Raw genomic sequence first — 18,275 nt, 5'->3', positions numbered from 1 at the left:
GGGCAGATTAGATTTACTAGCAAACTACAGTATGTTTCACTTACTGTTTATAAATTAACCCTCTAAAACTAATATACTATTAATGTATGTTTTAATTTATATCTACTTGGAAAATGGTTAATAATTCAAGATTAGTTTTAGAAATGAATATATATGTATTCCCCTTGAGGTAATTCAAACAGCTGAAGAACTTGGAACACATTCATCAATTTCTCCATGTTAAAATTAGTAACTGAGAAGTAATCATTCACAGATCCCAAGCAATCTTTATTAAGCCAAATGCTTTCTTACTGAAAACAAATGTATTTTGACATGAAATGTTTTTTTAAAAAAATAAAATGCTGTAAAGCAGAAAGAAATAAGGAAAAAGGGACACTTGATGGTGAAAGGTATAAAATCAATTTAATGAATGTTGGAATGCCTCAAGAAGAAAGATGCAATGCCGATTTAGAAAGACATTATATATATATATATATAAATGATACAATGCTTCTTTTTAAAAAGTTAATTAAAGTCTGAATAATACGTTTAGCAGTGAACTGCAGATGGGCCAATGTTAATTTTGTCTCTTACAAATTTAATTTTAAATCAAATGCCATATAATGAAAGGCTAGTTCAAAGCTGATAAAATATATATCAACTGCAAATTACTCAATCAGAGCTACTTCCATATTTATATAACTAGCTAGGTCAACAGATGTTACATATTTAAGTTATCACTTAACTTTTCATAGAAAAGTGATCTTTTTTACAAATAATGGCTTAGTATTGAGACATAAATTGCTCTTCTGAGTATTCTTTCATCTTTAAAGCTGTCCAAAGAAATAGTTTTCTTATCTCATGATGGAGTTTTGATATATAATTTCAAAATAATCCTTCAATCCTTTTTCAAATCATTAATCATTCAATTTTAGCACAGATTAAGAATGTAAATATGAGTGTCTATGAATTTTGCTCACTTATTTTAAGTTCCTTCATTTAGTACAGAATATATAGCTAAGCTGCACTAACCAAACTGCATTTTTAATATAACAGTAAACAAAAACAACTACTATGTTTTCTGTAAGTTGCTAAATACAAATGAAATTACTTTTGTTTCATCTTTGTTCTCACCCCAGAATTGCCTTTTTGAATGTTTCTTAGCACACTATTCAAGGTCAAATATTGCACTCAATCTAGAAAAAGCTCAGCACTTCTTGCTGAATTCTAGTAATCAAAGGCTTACAAAAAGGATGAAAATTTAAGTGATGTGTCATATATGTTGTTGATATATACGGCCAATCAACTGAGTGTCAGCTAAATTACACTGCAATCGTTTAGAGCAATTCTGAAATTTGCTAGTACAGTGTGTCGATATATACCATGAACAGAAAAAAATTAAAATGTAAGAATCAACTGGACATTGCATGCATTGAGTTGCTATGGGCATTTATTTATCTCAATCCAATCTACTTCACAGAAATGTTATGGAGATAACGATATGGGTGACCTTCAATATAGGTTATTTTTTCTAATAAACATGAGATAATTTTCCAATTGCCATCACTGTACATTATATAGCAATAATAAAAGAAATCAAATAGTCCTTTAGGAATGAAAACAAACTGCCTCTACTTACCTGTCTTAGGTCTAGAGTTATTGTTACCCAATGGTATTCTCTTCCATTCTGAATGCTAGGACTTTGCCACCAGTGATTAGTACCATCTATAGCATTTGAGATAGGATGTTGTTCTAAAATAAACACAAATTACAATCAAATTTTCCCAGTTTCTTGTAATGTATTATTGCCATGCTACAACCACTCACATATATTAATGTATACATGTTATAAAAGAAGATAAATCAATTCAATCAATCTAGACTATGCTACATAAAGACCAGCTCACAAATCTAATATTAAATACAACTCAGAATTCTGTTTTAATCTAAATTGGAGCCTTCACATGACAGGACTTTACTGTATGCTCTACTCAAATAGTTGTGGGTTTAGTGAATAAGAATAAGGACCTTGATGGAAATATGCAGGTAGTTACTTAGCCGAAAATTCAGAACAATGAGATAACATTCAGAAGCACCTTAATTAATACCTTTAATTCAGTCAAATACAAGAACAATATACTATGTAGCATTCAATATAATCAGAGTTGCAAAATTCTATTATTATAGCCAATCTCAATAAAAGTCATTTTAGCCTTCTTGTAGAGTTGCCTTCCTGATCTGATCTACTTGGTAGACAATGATTCACAAAATGTCTAGAAAAGGTATGATGTAATAAACTTGCCTTTGGAATTTGCACTATTGTAATCACAAATTCGACACTGTGCATTGCGTAGGGGTCGTCCTGGAACGTGTTCCACAAGTTTACAAAACATTTCGGGGCCTTTTTCACCACAAGTAGCATTAGTGCTGATATGAGCGTTACTAGCTAGGTTTAGAATGGCAGGAAATAAACCTGAAAGATTAGAAATGAATCTTTATTAACATTTTATGGCAGTCTTTATCAAATACTCAAGTAATGTCTTATGTGTCAGTAGCAACATGCTATAAATTTACTACATTAACAAATAATTGGTTTACTATAATATATCACAGAGAGAATCACTAAATAAAATGAAATGCACAGGTACAGTATAGGTCAGTGATGGCGAACCTTTTTTGGCTCGCGTGCCATAAGTGGGGGGAGCGCAGGGGAATCGTGTGCAGGAGTGCCGCACCCATAATGCAATGTGTGACACACACACCCCAGTGCGCAGCCTCCCCTGCCCCCCCGGAAGCCCTCTGGAGGCTTCAGGGACCTTCAGGAGGCTTCCATGAAGCCTCCGAAGCAGTCAAAACGACCCTCTGAGCACTTCCGGTTTGCTCAGAGGGTCGTTTTAAGCGCTCCAAGGCTTCAGGGACCGTCAAGAGACTTCCTGTTTGCTCGGAGGGTCGTTTTGACTGCTCCGGAGGCTTCAGGGAAGCCTCTTGAAGGTCCCTGAAGCCTTCAGAGCACTTAAAACAACCCTCTGAGCAAACCGGAAGAGCTCCGCCCTCACTTCCGGTTTGCCTGGAGGGTTTGGAGCGCTCAAAATGACCCTCCTAGCAAAACGAAAGTCACTTCCGGTTTGCTCGGAGGGTTGTTTTAAACGCTCCGAAGGCTTCAGGGACCTTCAAGAGGCTTCACTGAAGCCTCCGGAGCAGTCAAAACGACCCTCCGAGCAAACAGGAAGTCTGTTCGTGTACTTCCGGTTTGCCCGTAGGGCCCGTTTTTTGCACTCCGGAGGCTTCAGGGAAGCTCAGGAAGCCTCTGAAGGGCCTCCGGAGGGGGGTGCAGGGGAGGCTCTTTTCGCCCTCCCCAGGCTCCTATAAAGCCTCTGGAGCCTGGGGAGGGCGAAAAATGGCTTTTAAAAAGGGTGAACTCAGCTGGCCAGCACGCACGTGCGCTGGCTAGCTGACAGGGCAGCGCCTCACGTGCCCTGACAAATGGCTCTGCGTGCCACCTGTGGCACACATGCCATAGGTTCGCCATCACTGGTATAAGTGGTATCTTCCTCAATAGTAGTAACTGTGAGAGGGATCTTGGAGTCCTAGTGGACAACCATTTAAATATGAGCCAGCAGTGTGCAGCAGCTGCCAAAAAAGCCAACACAGTTCTAGGCTACACAAACAGAGAGATAGAATCAAGATCAAGTGAAGTATTAATACCACTTTATAATGCCTTGGTAAGGCCACACTTGGAATACTGCATTCAGTTTTGGTCGCCACGATGTAGAAAAGATGTGGAGACTCTAGAAAGAGTGCAGAGAAGAGCAACAAAGATGAATAGGGAACTGGAGACTAAAACATATGAAGAACGGTTGCAGGAACTAGGTATGTCTAGTTTAATGAAAAGAAGGACTAGGGGAGACATGATAGCAGTGTTCCAATATCTCAGGGGTTGCCACAAAGAAGAGGGAGTCAAACTATTCTTCAAGGCACCTGAGGGTAGAACAAGAAGCAATGAGTGGAAACTAATCAAGGAGAGAAGCAACTTAGAACTGAAGAGAAATTTCCTGACAGTTAGAACAATTAAGCAGTGGAACAGCTTGCCTCCAGAAGTTGTGAATGCCCCAACACTGGAAGTCTTTAAGAAGATGTTGGATAGCCATTTGTCTGGAACGGTATAGGGTTTCCTGCCTAGGCAGGGGGTTGGACTAGAAGCCCTCCAAAGTCCCTTCTAACTCTGCTATTGTATTGTATTGTATTGTATTACTATATGAAGAAAAGTTCCCTGAAATTCAAGAAAGGATGTTTTCGCTCCATCATAGACCAATTTAATGAATATTTCTGCCAACAACTAATTTAATAATACATGGCAAAAAGAAATTGTTATGCATTACAAAACATTAGTTCTTAACACACTATTCAGGATAGGTAAATATAAACTTGTACCAGATTTATTCAATGAAGCAGTAACACTTAAGGACCCTTAACCTCTAAGCTTACTTAGAGGATACTTTAAAACAAAACAAAAAGTAAAAATCTTCCAAACAAGTTTAACAAAGAATAGTCAACTAACACAATACCTTACTAACTCAAGGACAGTATAAAGCTTTGCATGGCATGCTGAAGTTTGCATCTCAAAAATACAACTTCTATGGCCCAATTATGAGTGTGGAAAGTGCTGTAGAAGTGTAATGGGTATCTTTAATCATAAATGCACTTCCATTTTGCTCCCTAAAATCTTCCTCATAAAGCACAATAAGTGTGATTATTTGGCAAAATACAGTACAGTTAATCCTCAACTTACAACCATTTGTTTAGTGACTAAAGTTACAATAGCACTGGAAAAAGTTATTTATAACCATTTTTCATATTTATGTACACTGCAGCATCCCCATGGTCACATGACCAAAATTCAGATGCTTGCAACTGGTACATATATATATAGGGATTGCAGTACCCCGAGATCAAACTCAAATGGGGAAGCCAAAGCAAACTCAATGGGAAAGCCAACTTCACTTAACAGTTGTGTTACTAACTTAACAATTGCAGTGATTCACTTAATAAGAAGGGTCATAAAATGGGAGAAAAACAGACTTAACCACTGTCTTGCTCAGCAATGTATATTTTAGGCTTAGTTTCAGCAATAAATTGAGTACTACCTGTATGTTATTTTTATTGCAACAGATTAATAAAGTTGTTCTCCAGGAAACTGCAAATATATTTATGACTGGAACTACCAATTTCCTGGCGTTCTTTTTTTCTTTAAATCTTGTTAGTTGAAAAAGCATTAATGGGATAAGAATGCTAATCTGTGCTTAGGAAAATAAACAAATGAGGCAGTACTAATTTAAACAAACAAACTCTAAATAATTGGAGTTCTTTCAAAACTTTTACCTACCATAACAATGTGGCATTCATTTTGTGCTTTTTTACCCAATTGTGCATTCTTTCTTTTAAGAGCCAGATATGTTGTCTCAGTTTTTTTTTTAAAAATGATAGAAGGATATACAAAATTATTTCACTTTGGAACAAAGTTGCACCTTGAACATAAAAATCCCTTCTAAATATAGCATGAAAACAAATCTCACTGAAGTTGGTGTATAATATACTGTGCTTGAATAGACCATATTAAATATGATTGAGGAATAATTAAATTTATAGATTGTTGGTTAGAAAACTGACTGCAATCATAGATACATTTTTCATTTCTAAATTTCATTTTGCAAACTTCTCCTTTATACCTGGGAAAGTTCATATGATATTTATAGTTACAGTACTGAATTTTTAAAAGTCTACCTACTTGAACTGGGAGAAAGAAGTATAGATTTTGAATACCATGGTATTCAAACACAAGAGTACACCGGTATGTGTATATTTTATTTCAGAACTAATATTCTAGATATCTTTTATTTAACAATAGATCCTAACAACCTTAATACAGACATTTCAATGAGTTAGGAGGTTAGAGAGGCTGAATATTTCCCAAGTATGAATGACATTTGAATAAAATGTAATGAATTTTTCAGTGGGAAAATTTATTATTTAACAGTCTTTCCCTGTCCTCTTATTTAAAAATGGCAAGCTGTTGTATCCGGTCTACTCATTTAAGAATTGTCTTATAAATTCTGGGGAAGGTCTGTGTTCTGGGGATTAAAGTCCTACCAACATGTGATATACTAATCCCAATCACTTGCTTCAACTTCTGCCAAGCTACAGTTCAAAACCATGTTACACATAAACTACATACAGATAAATAGATATCACTTCAGTGAGAGAAATAACAGCGCTTCATGAGGAAGCACGATCCCAAACGGTGCCGGATCAGCCCAAATACCAAAACACGAGGCAATATCTGTGGAGGGAAAAGCTCCAGATGACACTGCAGAATGCTGTTAATCAGTAGTGGGTTTCCATTTTTTTTTCTACGGTTTTGCTCATGTGCGCTCACATGCCACTTCTGCGCAGAATTGTCTGGGTGGGTGGGTGGAGCCTCCTGCCGCCACCACCACCAGGTTGCCCAAGCCGGCCCAAGCCGGCAGCAACCCACCTCTGCTGTTAACCCTTCTGAATGTGGCGCTAGTTCGTTCTATGAGGGACCATGGATAGTGCACGAGCGTGACAGCCAAATAATTACTCTATACTAACACTGTAGTCTCCTAGTTAATGTCATACCCTAAATAAATAAATGCTTTCAATTTTATCACTCTATTGGACCTTCTTTGAGGGAGTGTGTTAATTGAGCATTTGTTACCTGCCCCACTTCCAAATGAGTTGAGTTCTACTTCTGCAAACTTTTTCATTCTCCTGAAGCTAGTAATAAAAAAAACTAAAATGACACATTGTCCCGCAACAGAATAGCTGTTCTACTTTATTTAAGGCTACAACTTTGCGTACAATACTTCTCTAGGGGGTAAAATTATAACCAATTAAAGTATAGCTTATTCAAAAATTATAAATATACTTTCCTCCTTAGTATCAAATATATCATCTACATATTCAGTACAGATGTCTTCTGAATAATTAAATCCTTAGAGTTTTTTTTACATCAAGGAGACAACAAATATACTTTTCTGCTTTAAATTTTGAAAAAGGATATATACTTAATGAATACAGATTAATAGTTTTTGGGAAAACTGTCAAAACATATATTTATTATAACTTGCACAAAAAATAGTCCCCCAAAGAAGTTATATACCAAATAAATAAATTCAATAGTCATTGCATAATAGCTGCATGAGATCATATATATATATATATACATACATACATACATACATACATACATACATACATATATATATATATATATATATATATATATATATATATATATATATATATATATATAGTTTTTAAATTTATTAAACTATACTGTAATTTCAATATTCTATTTTAGTCAATTACATTTTTAAATATAGCACTAGGACAATGTGATGATTTTTCTGTCACATATTCTAGGAAAACTTTATTTGTGTGTGTGTGTGTGTGTGTATGTATGTATGTAGATAATAAATTAATTTTAAGATGTTTCAACTAAAGAGACATAATTACATTATTTTTGTTCTCTATGCAAACAAAGATTGCATCCTTGTCTTGCAAAGCATTTTGCAATACTTTGGACATTTTGAAGCCATTAATTCCAAGAGGAAGTAATAAAACCATCTGCTTTGCTGCTTGAATATTTCAGAATGTACGTGATCTCATTAAAGCTCACAATCCTGTAAACTCCTTCAAGTTATTGCCTACACAAACTTCACAGATAATATTTCTTATCAGTTTGGCACTACCATACCCTGTTGACAGGAAAAAAGAAAGCTTCCTTCCAGAAGATAAAAAGTGAGGTATACATAGAAATAGAAAGCTTCCTTCCAGAAGATAAAAAGTGAGGTATACATAGAAATCCTAAAAAGATTGGGGCAGCTACAGTATATGATAAATATATTGGAGAAAAACAAGATTTTTATAACAGGGTAATATCTACTGAGTCCCCCTTTGTGAGATTCACAAAGTGCAAAGTACAACTATCAAAATAATTCACCTTCAGAAACTAAGCTTATGTATAGAGACACAGCTGTCATTTAGTAGCAAATAGTAATCAGAAATTTTTACTACTAAATTATTAAAACAGAATACCAACAAAAGCTCAAATGAATTGGTTCTACCTACATTAAATAAAAGAAAAACTCTTCATAATAAAGTTTGGTCTCAAAAATTTCTTGGATTTTTTTTGTATTCTTCTGCCTCCGACACCCCCCCCCCTAACCAAAAAAAGAAACAGAACGTGGACAAATTTAATCTACAAAATAATTGTCACTAACAACAAACTGCTGTTTCAAGAAGCACTATGAGGTTGTAGTATAACCATTAAATATTTTTAAGAATTTTTGATATTTTATTTGTAAAACATAATTAAGTAACCTCTTAATATATCATGTTTTTCTAACTTACATAGTATTTCAAGTATTTCGTTATCCTGTCAGAATGATAACAGCAAGGAATATCCCAAGGACAGCAGCTGTTGAATCCTTACCAAAGAACAAAGAAAAGGGAACTTTCAGAAGAATCCCTCCATCCTGTAAATACCTGCAACTAATCAGTACATGCTGATAATTTTTTTGTACACAAAGGACAACATTTTCTGAGATAGGCAAAAGTATTTTTTAACTAAACTTAATCTTTATCCTATTCAGAACAGCTTCACAAGATGTGTATGTGTCATCACTTTGTGGGCAGAATAAATGCTACATTATTCTAGCTGGAGTTGTAAATATAGGTAGTCCTCAACTTAAAACCACAATTGAGCCCAAAATTTCTGTTGCTAAGTGAGAAAGTTGTTGAATGACCTTTTTCCCCATTTTACAACCTTTCTTGCCATAGTTGTATGGTTGTTAAGGGAATCTGTTTTCGTCATTGACTTTGTCAAAAGGTCGCAAAAGATGATCACGCAAACTTGAAAGACTGGAACCATCATAAATAAGAGTCAGTTGCCAAGCATCTGAATTTTGATCACGTGACTGTGGAGATGCAGTAACGGTCATGTGAAAAACGGCCATAAGTCACTTTTTTCAGTGCCATTGTAACTCTGAACAGTCACTAAATGAACTGTTGTAAGTAGAGGATTACAGTGAGACCTCCGGTCACGATCGCAATCCGTTCCAGGACTTCGAGCGCAACCCGATTTGGTCATAACCGGAGGCAAGACTGACTGTGCACGCACAAACAAAACAAATGGTGCAGAAGGGGAAATTGCCATGGCAAGGAAAATTTGCCGTGGCTGTGTTTGATTGCCACCCAAGTATTTGTTCGTGACCAGATATAAAAAATTTGTGAAATTTTTGGTGGGCACTCAATTTGGTCGTGGTCCGAAACATTCGTGACCCGAAGTTCTACTGTACCTGTAACACCTGACTTATTCTGCATACAATGCGTGACCATCAGATTAATGTGCAATTAATTAGAAAAAGAAGTACGATTATTCATAACTGCTTTTCATCTATTTGGGGCAAAATATACAAGTCAAAACGTTTGAATTTGGGGTCTTTACCTATTCCATTCTGGGAATGGCAAGCCATAGTAATAGCACAAAGAGGAAATGGAAGGATGAGAGAAAGGTGAGGATTTGGGTCAGTTCCTTTCTCAAAAGAAATTCTTGTTTGCCTTGGAGATGCCAATCACAATATTTGGGTTGGGGAGGAAGCGTTAATAAAAATTGGGGGCTGAGAAGGATTTCCTGTGCCTTTTATCCTGGGCAGCTGTGTGATGTTGTTTTATCAGCTATTGCTGATCTGACCTAGTGATGTATTTATTTGTAGAAAAGTCAATTAAATTCTTCATTATAGTTCTGACTCATCAGTCATCTTCACTGCACTCAGGAAAAGTAATCATCTTTTCAAATAATTTTATCATACTCTGATGAAAAATAAAATTTGATTTTCAAACTCAAGACTCCGAAAGAACAGAATTTCATTATTTGCTTCAGGTCCAGGCATCAGTGGGACTGGGCCATAATCAGTATGATCTAGATCAGACTAGTCCATTTCTAGAGCTCTGGGTCAGCCCAAATTAGGCCCCCATATCAGATTTGCCATTGTATAGATCTACTGTATAAAAATTGCAAAAAAATAATTAAGAAAATCTTAACTTTTAGCAAAACACCAAAAGTATTGGATTAATCCTGGAATCATAACTAAATTACATTCTGGTGGTTTCATTATTAATTTATAACTCAGAATAAACTTCTGGATGGAATTAACAGAGTTGTTACCAAATAAACTTGAAATGTATCATATTGAAGAAGGATGAATCTGAATATAGTGAGGAAACTTTCAAATCATCTCTACACCTTATACACATTAGGCTGAACTGTTTTTGTATGAATTTGTTCCTAAAGTCACTGAATACCCATAGGTACATCCTGCAGAGGAGTAATTGTAAATCTTTCACAGCCTAATTAGGTTCCTCATGTATAGTACATCAGCAGTAAGCCAAGCCACAGTTAACTGTGCAAGACTACTACTTCTTTTAGCATATGCATATAAAGATGTTCCTCTTGGCATCAGATTTCTCTCTCGTGTATCCTACTCTTTCGCACACAAAAGAATCTTCAGTTTTTATGTACCATACTCATTACTGAAGAATTTTGGTTAAACTACTATCAAAATAGTTTTGAAGAAATTTATCATTCGGATTAGATAAGGCAGAAGGCACGTTATTCCTAGATCATTTTACATCAATAAATCATTATTTTTATTATATTCAAATTAATACAAGAGAATTATGTATTTCTTTTCAAAATGTTAACAGCTGCATTCTCAAAAGATTTTTTTTAAAAAAATCAAGGAGTTGAAGAATTCAACATAATAGGAAGAGAAAAAGCACTTAGACTTATATACCATCCCATAGTGTCCCATTGTTGGGCATAAGATGCTGACATTGGGCAGTTTACAACGTTAACATATTACCCCCAACAATCTGAGTCCTCATTTTACCAACCTTAGAAAAATGCAAGGCTGAGTAAACCTTGAGCCTGTTAGTATCGAATTCCAGGCTGTGGGAAGAGTTTGCCTACGATACTGCATTCTAACCACTGCACTGCCAGGACTCAGCAAATTTTTATAAAGCTCTTCATAAAACAATGGGGCAAAGGTATGTTTTGAGGGCATGGAGTAATAGCTATTTAGTTATATGTTCATTATCTTTATAGAGGCTCTGCTTCTCACAACATGCTATGTATAGCTAATCCTTGATTTATGACTGGTTGTTTAAGTGTTCAAAGTTAATGACGCTTTTAAAAAGCTACTCGCAAATTTCAATCCCAATTGTGAGAGTAAGTTGAGGACTACCTGTATGCCATGTTATGTTGTACAGTAGAAAAGAGGTGAGATACAAAACCATTAGAAACTGGTTTTGCAGGGGGCAGTTTTCATTCATTCATTCACATTTCTATCAGATGCTTGCCAATACATTCACGTAATAGTCAAGAGATTTGTGGCAAAGAAAATGGACAGATATGTAATTACATAATGATCATGACATTTCTGCAAAAAAAAATATGTTCATGAGCACAGTCAATCCTTTATAACTATAACTAACTAAAGTTATAACTTTATAACTTATAACTATTATAAGTGTAATTCCACTTTTTAAAAAAAGACATTAAAACTTTCAAAGACTTTTATCACTAAACAATGTAACCATAAATAATTTATCACTAAACAATTTAGCAGTAAACAATCACTAAATAATCAATATAGTTAGTTGCAAAATCTACTGTAACCAATCATATTGATTAAAGAGTAGAATATAGAATCATAGAGTTGGAAGGAACCTTGGAGATCTTCTAGTCCAATCCCCTGCTCGAGCAGAAAACCTTATACCATTTCAGACAAATGGTTGTGCAGTCCCTTTTTGAAAGTATTCAGTGATATTTAATTTTACTTTATTTTTTTTTTAGTTTAAAGTTTTTAAACTGTAATTCTGGTCCTAACAACAATAGAGACTGACTGATTAAGCCCACTGAAAATATTTATTGCTTAGAATGAAAGGAAATAATAATAATAATAATAATAATAATAATAATAATAATAATAATAATAATAATAATAATAATAATAATAATAATAATAATAATAAAATATTTATTTCTTAGCCGCACCCTCTCCCGAAGGACTCGGGGCGGCGTACAATAAAACATAGGAAATAAATATATAAACAAACATACATATAACAAAAACATATACCAAGACATATACATATACAAGGAGGAGGTGAGCTGATGAATAAAAAACAATTAAAAACACAATGTTTAAAAACCCCTAAATAATTTAATACAATCAAAATACCCCAAATAAAAAACCCGTCAGGAGCGATATAGTTGGATCAAAGTTGAGCCAGGCCAGCTACTTGAAATAGGTGGGTCTTGAGCTTTACACGAAAGGAGCGGAGGTCAGAGGTATTCCTAATATCCGGGGGGAGGTCATTCCACAGGGCTGGGCCCGCCACAGAGAAGGCTCTACTCCTAGGCGCCGCCCCCCGGCACTGCCTGGTGGACGGCACCTGGAGTATCCCATCCAGCAGGTCTGCCTATAGCACGAAAAAAATGTAACTGCAAAGTGCTTTAAATATTGACAATAACTTATAAAGCCTATCTTACCATAATGTGATTTGTTTAGTATGTAAATACCATTCTACATGTATTATTAGTGTGTATTAGGTATTATGGATTTTCAGTAAACCATAGCTTAAAACATGACTTATGTCCCTTTTTTATTTCTTGGTACTCTCTAGATCACAGGTGTCACGTTGCCATCACAGGTGTCACGTTGCCATCACATGACGTATTGTGACATTTTTTCCCTTCGTGGTGGGTGTGTCCTTGCGCATGACACATCCGGCCCATGGGCCACCAGTTTGACACCCCTGGTCTATATGGCAATACAAAAATCTCTCGTCATAGAAGACGATGATACATATATTTTTAATACAAGGACAATTCCAACTGCTCATACCAAACTGGCAGAAATGAATACTTTGCCCTTTAAGATAATTTAAAAGTCTATATAATACTACAATCCCTGCTTCATAGTCTTTTGTCCAAAATCTTATTATCTCAGAACTAAATGATATGGAGTTACCCTTATACAACTGTAAAATGCTTATAATACCACTGAGCTATTAACAAGTCATTTTTTTAATGAGTTCAGGAGAGAAATAAATTGTTTGCAATCTGCTGAGCAAGTAATTCAAACAGTATTAACTAAAAGATACTGTAGAGTTATTCCATTTTTTGCACATTTTCTATACAAAGGAATTACAGAAAATCGAGTGGAAATTAAAGAGCACTTAAAAATGAAAGGAAATATTGTAAAAATTGGTGAATGGGGCACAGCATTTCCAACAGAGTAATGAAAAGCAGGTCACAAATTTGCAAGTAAAGAAAAGTCTTGTTTTGCAGCATCTAGCAGAGAGAAAGGAATGACGTAGATAAATAAAACACACCAAGCAACTCATGTTCTTTTTTAACAGTTTGCTTTTTTCATCATTGCATGTTATAAGAAATCCAGTATTAAATGTAATAAAGTAGAATCTAGATACTATCTATTAGGTAAGCAACTATTACAGCTACATCAAAATTATATTTAAAATTATTTTTCTACCATGAAATATCAATATGTTGATTCCTCACAATTGAATTTATCACATCAATTTACCTAGTTCTAGCAGTGAGTTTTTGTCAAATAGTGCATTTCTTGGAATACGTAGAAAGTTTCTGTAACAGCAAATATGTAGTGAAATCTGAATGATCATGCATATAATCATAATGAGATTTAGGCAGAAAACAAAAAAAAATGTACAATTTATCTGATACACTTCACATACACATATCCATAAGCTGATCTCTCCAGATGTGGTATGAGTAAAAGTTACACAATTCTCAAATAAAAAATTCTGGTATGTGGAATTCCAGCACTTCCAGAAAAGAGAGATTAGAGAGAAAAAGATTGTATCTATACACCAGTGTTCTGGTCCAAGACAAACAACTACTAAAGAATTCTTGGGATTTCATGCTTCGGCTGTACCAATCTTTTCCAACCCCTCCAATTGTACCAGATTATAATTATCATTCTATAACACTGTGGCTAGGAATTGTAATCTAGGAATTGTAATCTAGCACATCTAGAAAGCATCAGGAAGCCTTCTAGTCTTTCCTTTGCAATAAACTAACAATATGTGGCAATCAGTCCAATTATCTAAAATTCAAGCAAAACTTTATCCTACTCCTGGGATAATCTGGGACCATTTGACAAAAATGGTCCATAGATTACTTCAGAAAACATTATTGCATACTTAATAGATAACAGAAATGGTTTACTCATAACAAAAAAAAAATCCACAGTGATCTGCAGGAAATGGTGATTCTCGTTTAAGGAAATAATTGTCTTTGTCAAGAGTTTCTCAATCTTAGCAACTTCATGATGTGTAAACTTCAACTTCCAGAATTCCCCAGAAACCAAGTAATTCTGGGAATTGAAGTCCACACATCTTAAAAGTCGCTAAGGTTGAGAAACCTTAGTATTATCAAGGGACACAGAATCATGCGAACAGAAGGCAGAACTTTAGGCCATCATGTCTAATCTTTTTCATCATTTAGGAATCCAAATAAAAGCAATCCATAGAGGTGGCTGTCCCTCTATTTGAACATATCCACAGAAATGAGTCAATCACCTGATTTAACAGTTGCTAATACAGGAAGTCCTCAACTTACATCCACAATAAAGCCCAAAACCTACGTTAAGCAAGAAATTTGTTTGAGTTTTGCCCCATTTTACAACTTTTCTTGCGACCTTTGTCAAGTGAATCACTGAAGTTATTAAATTAGTTATATGGTTATTAAGTGAATCTGGCTTCCCCATTGATTTTGCCTGCAAGAAGGTTGCAAACATGGTCACATGATCCTGGGACACTGCAACCGTCATAAATATGAACCAGTTATAAAGCATCCAAATATAAATCACATAACCATGGGGATGCTGAAACAGTAATAAGTGTGAAAAAGGGTCATAAGTCACTTTTTTCAGTGATGTAACTTTGAACGGCCACCAAACGAACTGTTGCTAGTCAAGGACTATATGTACTGTTAAGACTCATCCAGTTCTTCCATGTCTCTTCGTAAAGCTTAATTCAGTGTTCTTAAAACCTGGGTTAATTACCAGGATTGGGAGGTGCACTAATTTGGGCATCTCCTGGATGTAATGGAGTTTGTGACTTGAGGATCCAGTTTCAGACTTCCACTGCCTAGAAGAACTTCAAATGTATGCTGACAGCAGCAAGAATACTTGATGCACAAAAACTGAAAGATACTTTAATTCCCACAAAAGATAACTTGCTGAAAAAGCTGATGGAATAAGCATAGATGGCCAAATTGACTGCTTCAATTAAAGAGAATATAATTAACTTTCTTTTTACTTGGAAACTGCTTCTGTATTTTTGTGTTTGAGTTGGGAAAAAAAGAAACTTATTAGGTAGGCTTATTGTTATAGAAATGGCTAGTATATATTACTACGTAAAAGTAAAAAGTTGAGGTTGTATGTTATCTTATTCTACTGTCGTCAAGAGTTGGAAGTCAATACTTTTCTTCTTCTTTCCCCTTCACTTTTTCCTTTTCTCTATTTTCTCCCCTACTTTCCCATTATTTTTGTTTGTATGTTATATGTTGAAAAACAAATAAAATATGAAGTAAAAAGAGGCTGACATACTGCCATGATGTAAAGCTACAAAATATTTGGGGAGGAGGGGCAATGACATTGAGATCAGGGAAGGGGTGAAACGGTTTAGGAATCACTGGCTTAGTTTCTAATTCTTTGATCATCTTTTATTACTGTTCACTTAACCTGTTTCAGTCTCCCTGAATCTTAAAATAATTCCTGATTATAAAATTATGTTGATTGACTTTTAAATTGAAATGTATATGATTATGCTGTTGTTTGCCACACACACAGAAAGAGAGAGAATTAAGACATGATTTCTCCTACCAAAGAATTTTTAAAAACAACTTTTGGCATTAATAATTGTATCTTTATAAAACAACATGTGTTTTCAATCTTAATAGTTTTATTCTCTTCCTCATCCTTCCCCCCATTCAGAATAGAGATCCAGCTGTAATCTTTGCAGACAATTTATAATGTGCTTAGAATATATTTTTCCACCTACAGCAGCTCTGCAAGATTTTTTTTAATTTCTAGTCCTCAAGGTACAAGGTATATTCCAAAGCTTCGTTTCTCCCATTCATCAGAACCCACAGTATTGTATGCTATCACTGTTATCTGTTCTGAATAGCCGATTACACACTTTTTTCAGTCCCACAAAAGCAACTTCATGAAATCCAGCACTCCCCTGGCGTGGTTCATGGATCTGGCTACCCCAGGACGCAAGTTCCCCTTCATAGCCTATGAAATCCCAAATTCCATTTTGCTAGGAATGGAGTTTGGCAAACTCCCAGGGGGAATGGGAAAAAAGGGGGAAGGGGAAGAACCAGCAGCCTTCAAAGTTTCAGTGGCTCTAGAACCCTTAATAGTTCTCATGTCTGACTAAGCCACTGTTCAAAGAAAAAAGCATCTGTAGGCTGGCAGGGGAATACTTTCAGTCTGGCTATATTTTTTTGTTGTGGGTTAAGATGCCAGCCTTGAGGGCAATTCCACCGAGCCCGCAAGAAGACAAACATTTAAACTTTTAAAGAAGTATATTTAATGTAATACTTTTTCTTGTTTTACCCCATTGAAAACAAAACGAAGAATACAAAAGCCCTACTCTTTAAAGCAAACGGGCGGGGGGCTTCAACCCAACCGGCAAAAGGCGAAACCCCCTTCCCGCAAGAAGATGAAACAGCGGAGAAGAGTAGGGTGGAAGGGAGTTGTAAATTGCAAACAGGATGGCCGGCAAGAACAGAGGGGCGGATGGGATACTGGAAGCGCCAAGCCGGTGGGGAAAAGCGAATCGAGGCGAGGGGTAGCAGGGCTGCTCTCGAGGCCAGAAGAAGGATCTTTCCCGGATCGCGTGATAAATCAATGAAGCCTCCAACCTCTTTGGGCATCTTAACGATGGCCTTTGTGTTTCTTCTCCCCTTCGGTGGAGACCGAAAACTTAACTTTTAGCACGTGCTACCGGCGGAGCACGAACTCCGGGGAGCTTTTCCACCCTCCCGCCTGAGCTGGGGGGAAAAAAAACCACGCGAAGAAATCGAAGGTGTTTCTCCGCCGCCGCAGCATCGCGCCCCGCTGACTCGGGCGCGCTGACCTCCCCGCGCCCTCGCCTTGGGCGTCCGGACGAACCAGGCATGCGGGTCTCCGACTTAAGGGCCGGGATGGGGGGATCGAGGACTGCAGCCCTCAAGACGCGGACCCATCCTCACGTGCTTCCGACACGGATTAGGTGACCCGGGCAAAGGGCCACGGCGGTTGGGCAGAGGCCCGGGGTTCAACCCTTCGGGATTCCCCGCAGCCTCGTCGGAATGGAGCGCTCACCTCGAAGCTGACCCTGGGCGCCGCCGAGGAGCAGCAGAGCCGGGAGCAGCAGCTGCCACCCGCAGGCGCGGCCGCCCATTTCCCTGCGATACGGCTGGAGCGGCTCCACAGGTGGAAGGGCGGGAAGTCTCAGGCTCCGGAGATGCCTTTTGTTGCCGCTTTCTACTCTGCCGCGAAGCAGCAGTCCGGCTCCGCCGCGCCCGCCCCTTCTTGTCACCCGCCCTTATCTCTGCCGCCCTCTGCAGTACGTGAGCCTTCCAGCCCTTGGCAAGCCGCAGGTCCGGCGGAAACCATTCCCACAAGGATGGGGTCCTTCCCTGGGGCTTGGGTGCTCCGGGGTGTAATCCCGGGGTCCCCCGGGAACCCCCAAAGTGGAAATATTTCTGTCTGCATTCAGAGATGTCGGGGACAATCTGTTGGCTACCTGAGGCCCCCGCCCAGGGACGATGCTATTTCCCAAGCGTCACATCGCCACCCTTGCCGGTGGTTCGTTCCGGCAGTAGCTGTGGTAGTGAAAGACCCTGAAATGGGGATGAAAGGAGGGAGGGAAGGGGGGTTCCCTGATGCGGGAGGGAAACATTCCTGAGGCGTTCAGAACGATTTTAAGCCGCTTCCCCGGAAAACGGGGACGGGTTTCTAGAGTAAAGGCAGCTGATTCAGCTTCGAGGCAAGCACTTCGCTCAGCTTCAAAGGTCGTAGTGTGCATCTTTAGAAAGGAAGAACGTGACTTTCTTTCTATATAAAACGTCCCAGCTTGGGATATCCAGTGATACAGAGGAGTGTCCGGTGTTA

The 18,275-nt window shown here is 37.2% G+C and overlaps 1 protein-coding gene across 2 annotated transcripts in view; it reads right to left on the bottom strand.

Annotated features, from left to right (window-relative positions):
• The window catches only part of LAMA1 (laminin subunit alpha 1), a 108,701-nt gene extending 90,990 nt beyond the window's left edge, over nucleotides 1-17,711 (bottom strand). For both annotated transcript variants that reach the window (XM_081950277.1, XM_081950276.1), the window contains exons 1-3: nucleotides 17,484-17,711; nucleotides 2,282-2,452; nucleotides 1,619-1,731 (exon numbers count right to left, since the gene is read on the bottom strand). In XM_081950277.1, the coding sequence (XP_081806403.1) occupies nucleotides 1,619-1,731; nucleotides 2,282-2,452; nucleotides 17,484-17,562 (363 nt within the window). In that variant the 5' untranslated portion in view covers nucleotides 17,563-17,711. The remainder of the gene's footprint in view (nucleotides 1-1,618; nucleotides 1,732-2,281; nucleotides 2,453-17,483) is intronic.
• Between the last annotated feature and the right edge of the window lie 564 nt (nucleotides 17,712-18,275).

This window comes from Natrix helvetica, assembly GCF_964273705.1.
Source record: "Natrix helvetica genome assembly, chromosome: 4".
Classification (NCBI taxonomy): domain Eukaryota; kingdom Metazoa; phylum Chordata; class Lepidosauria; order Squamata; family Natricidae; genus Natrix; species Natrix helvetica.
Note: the sequence above shows the minus strand (reverse complement) of the source record. Positions and strands in the feature narration are given on the sequence as shown.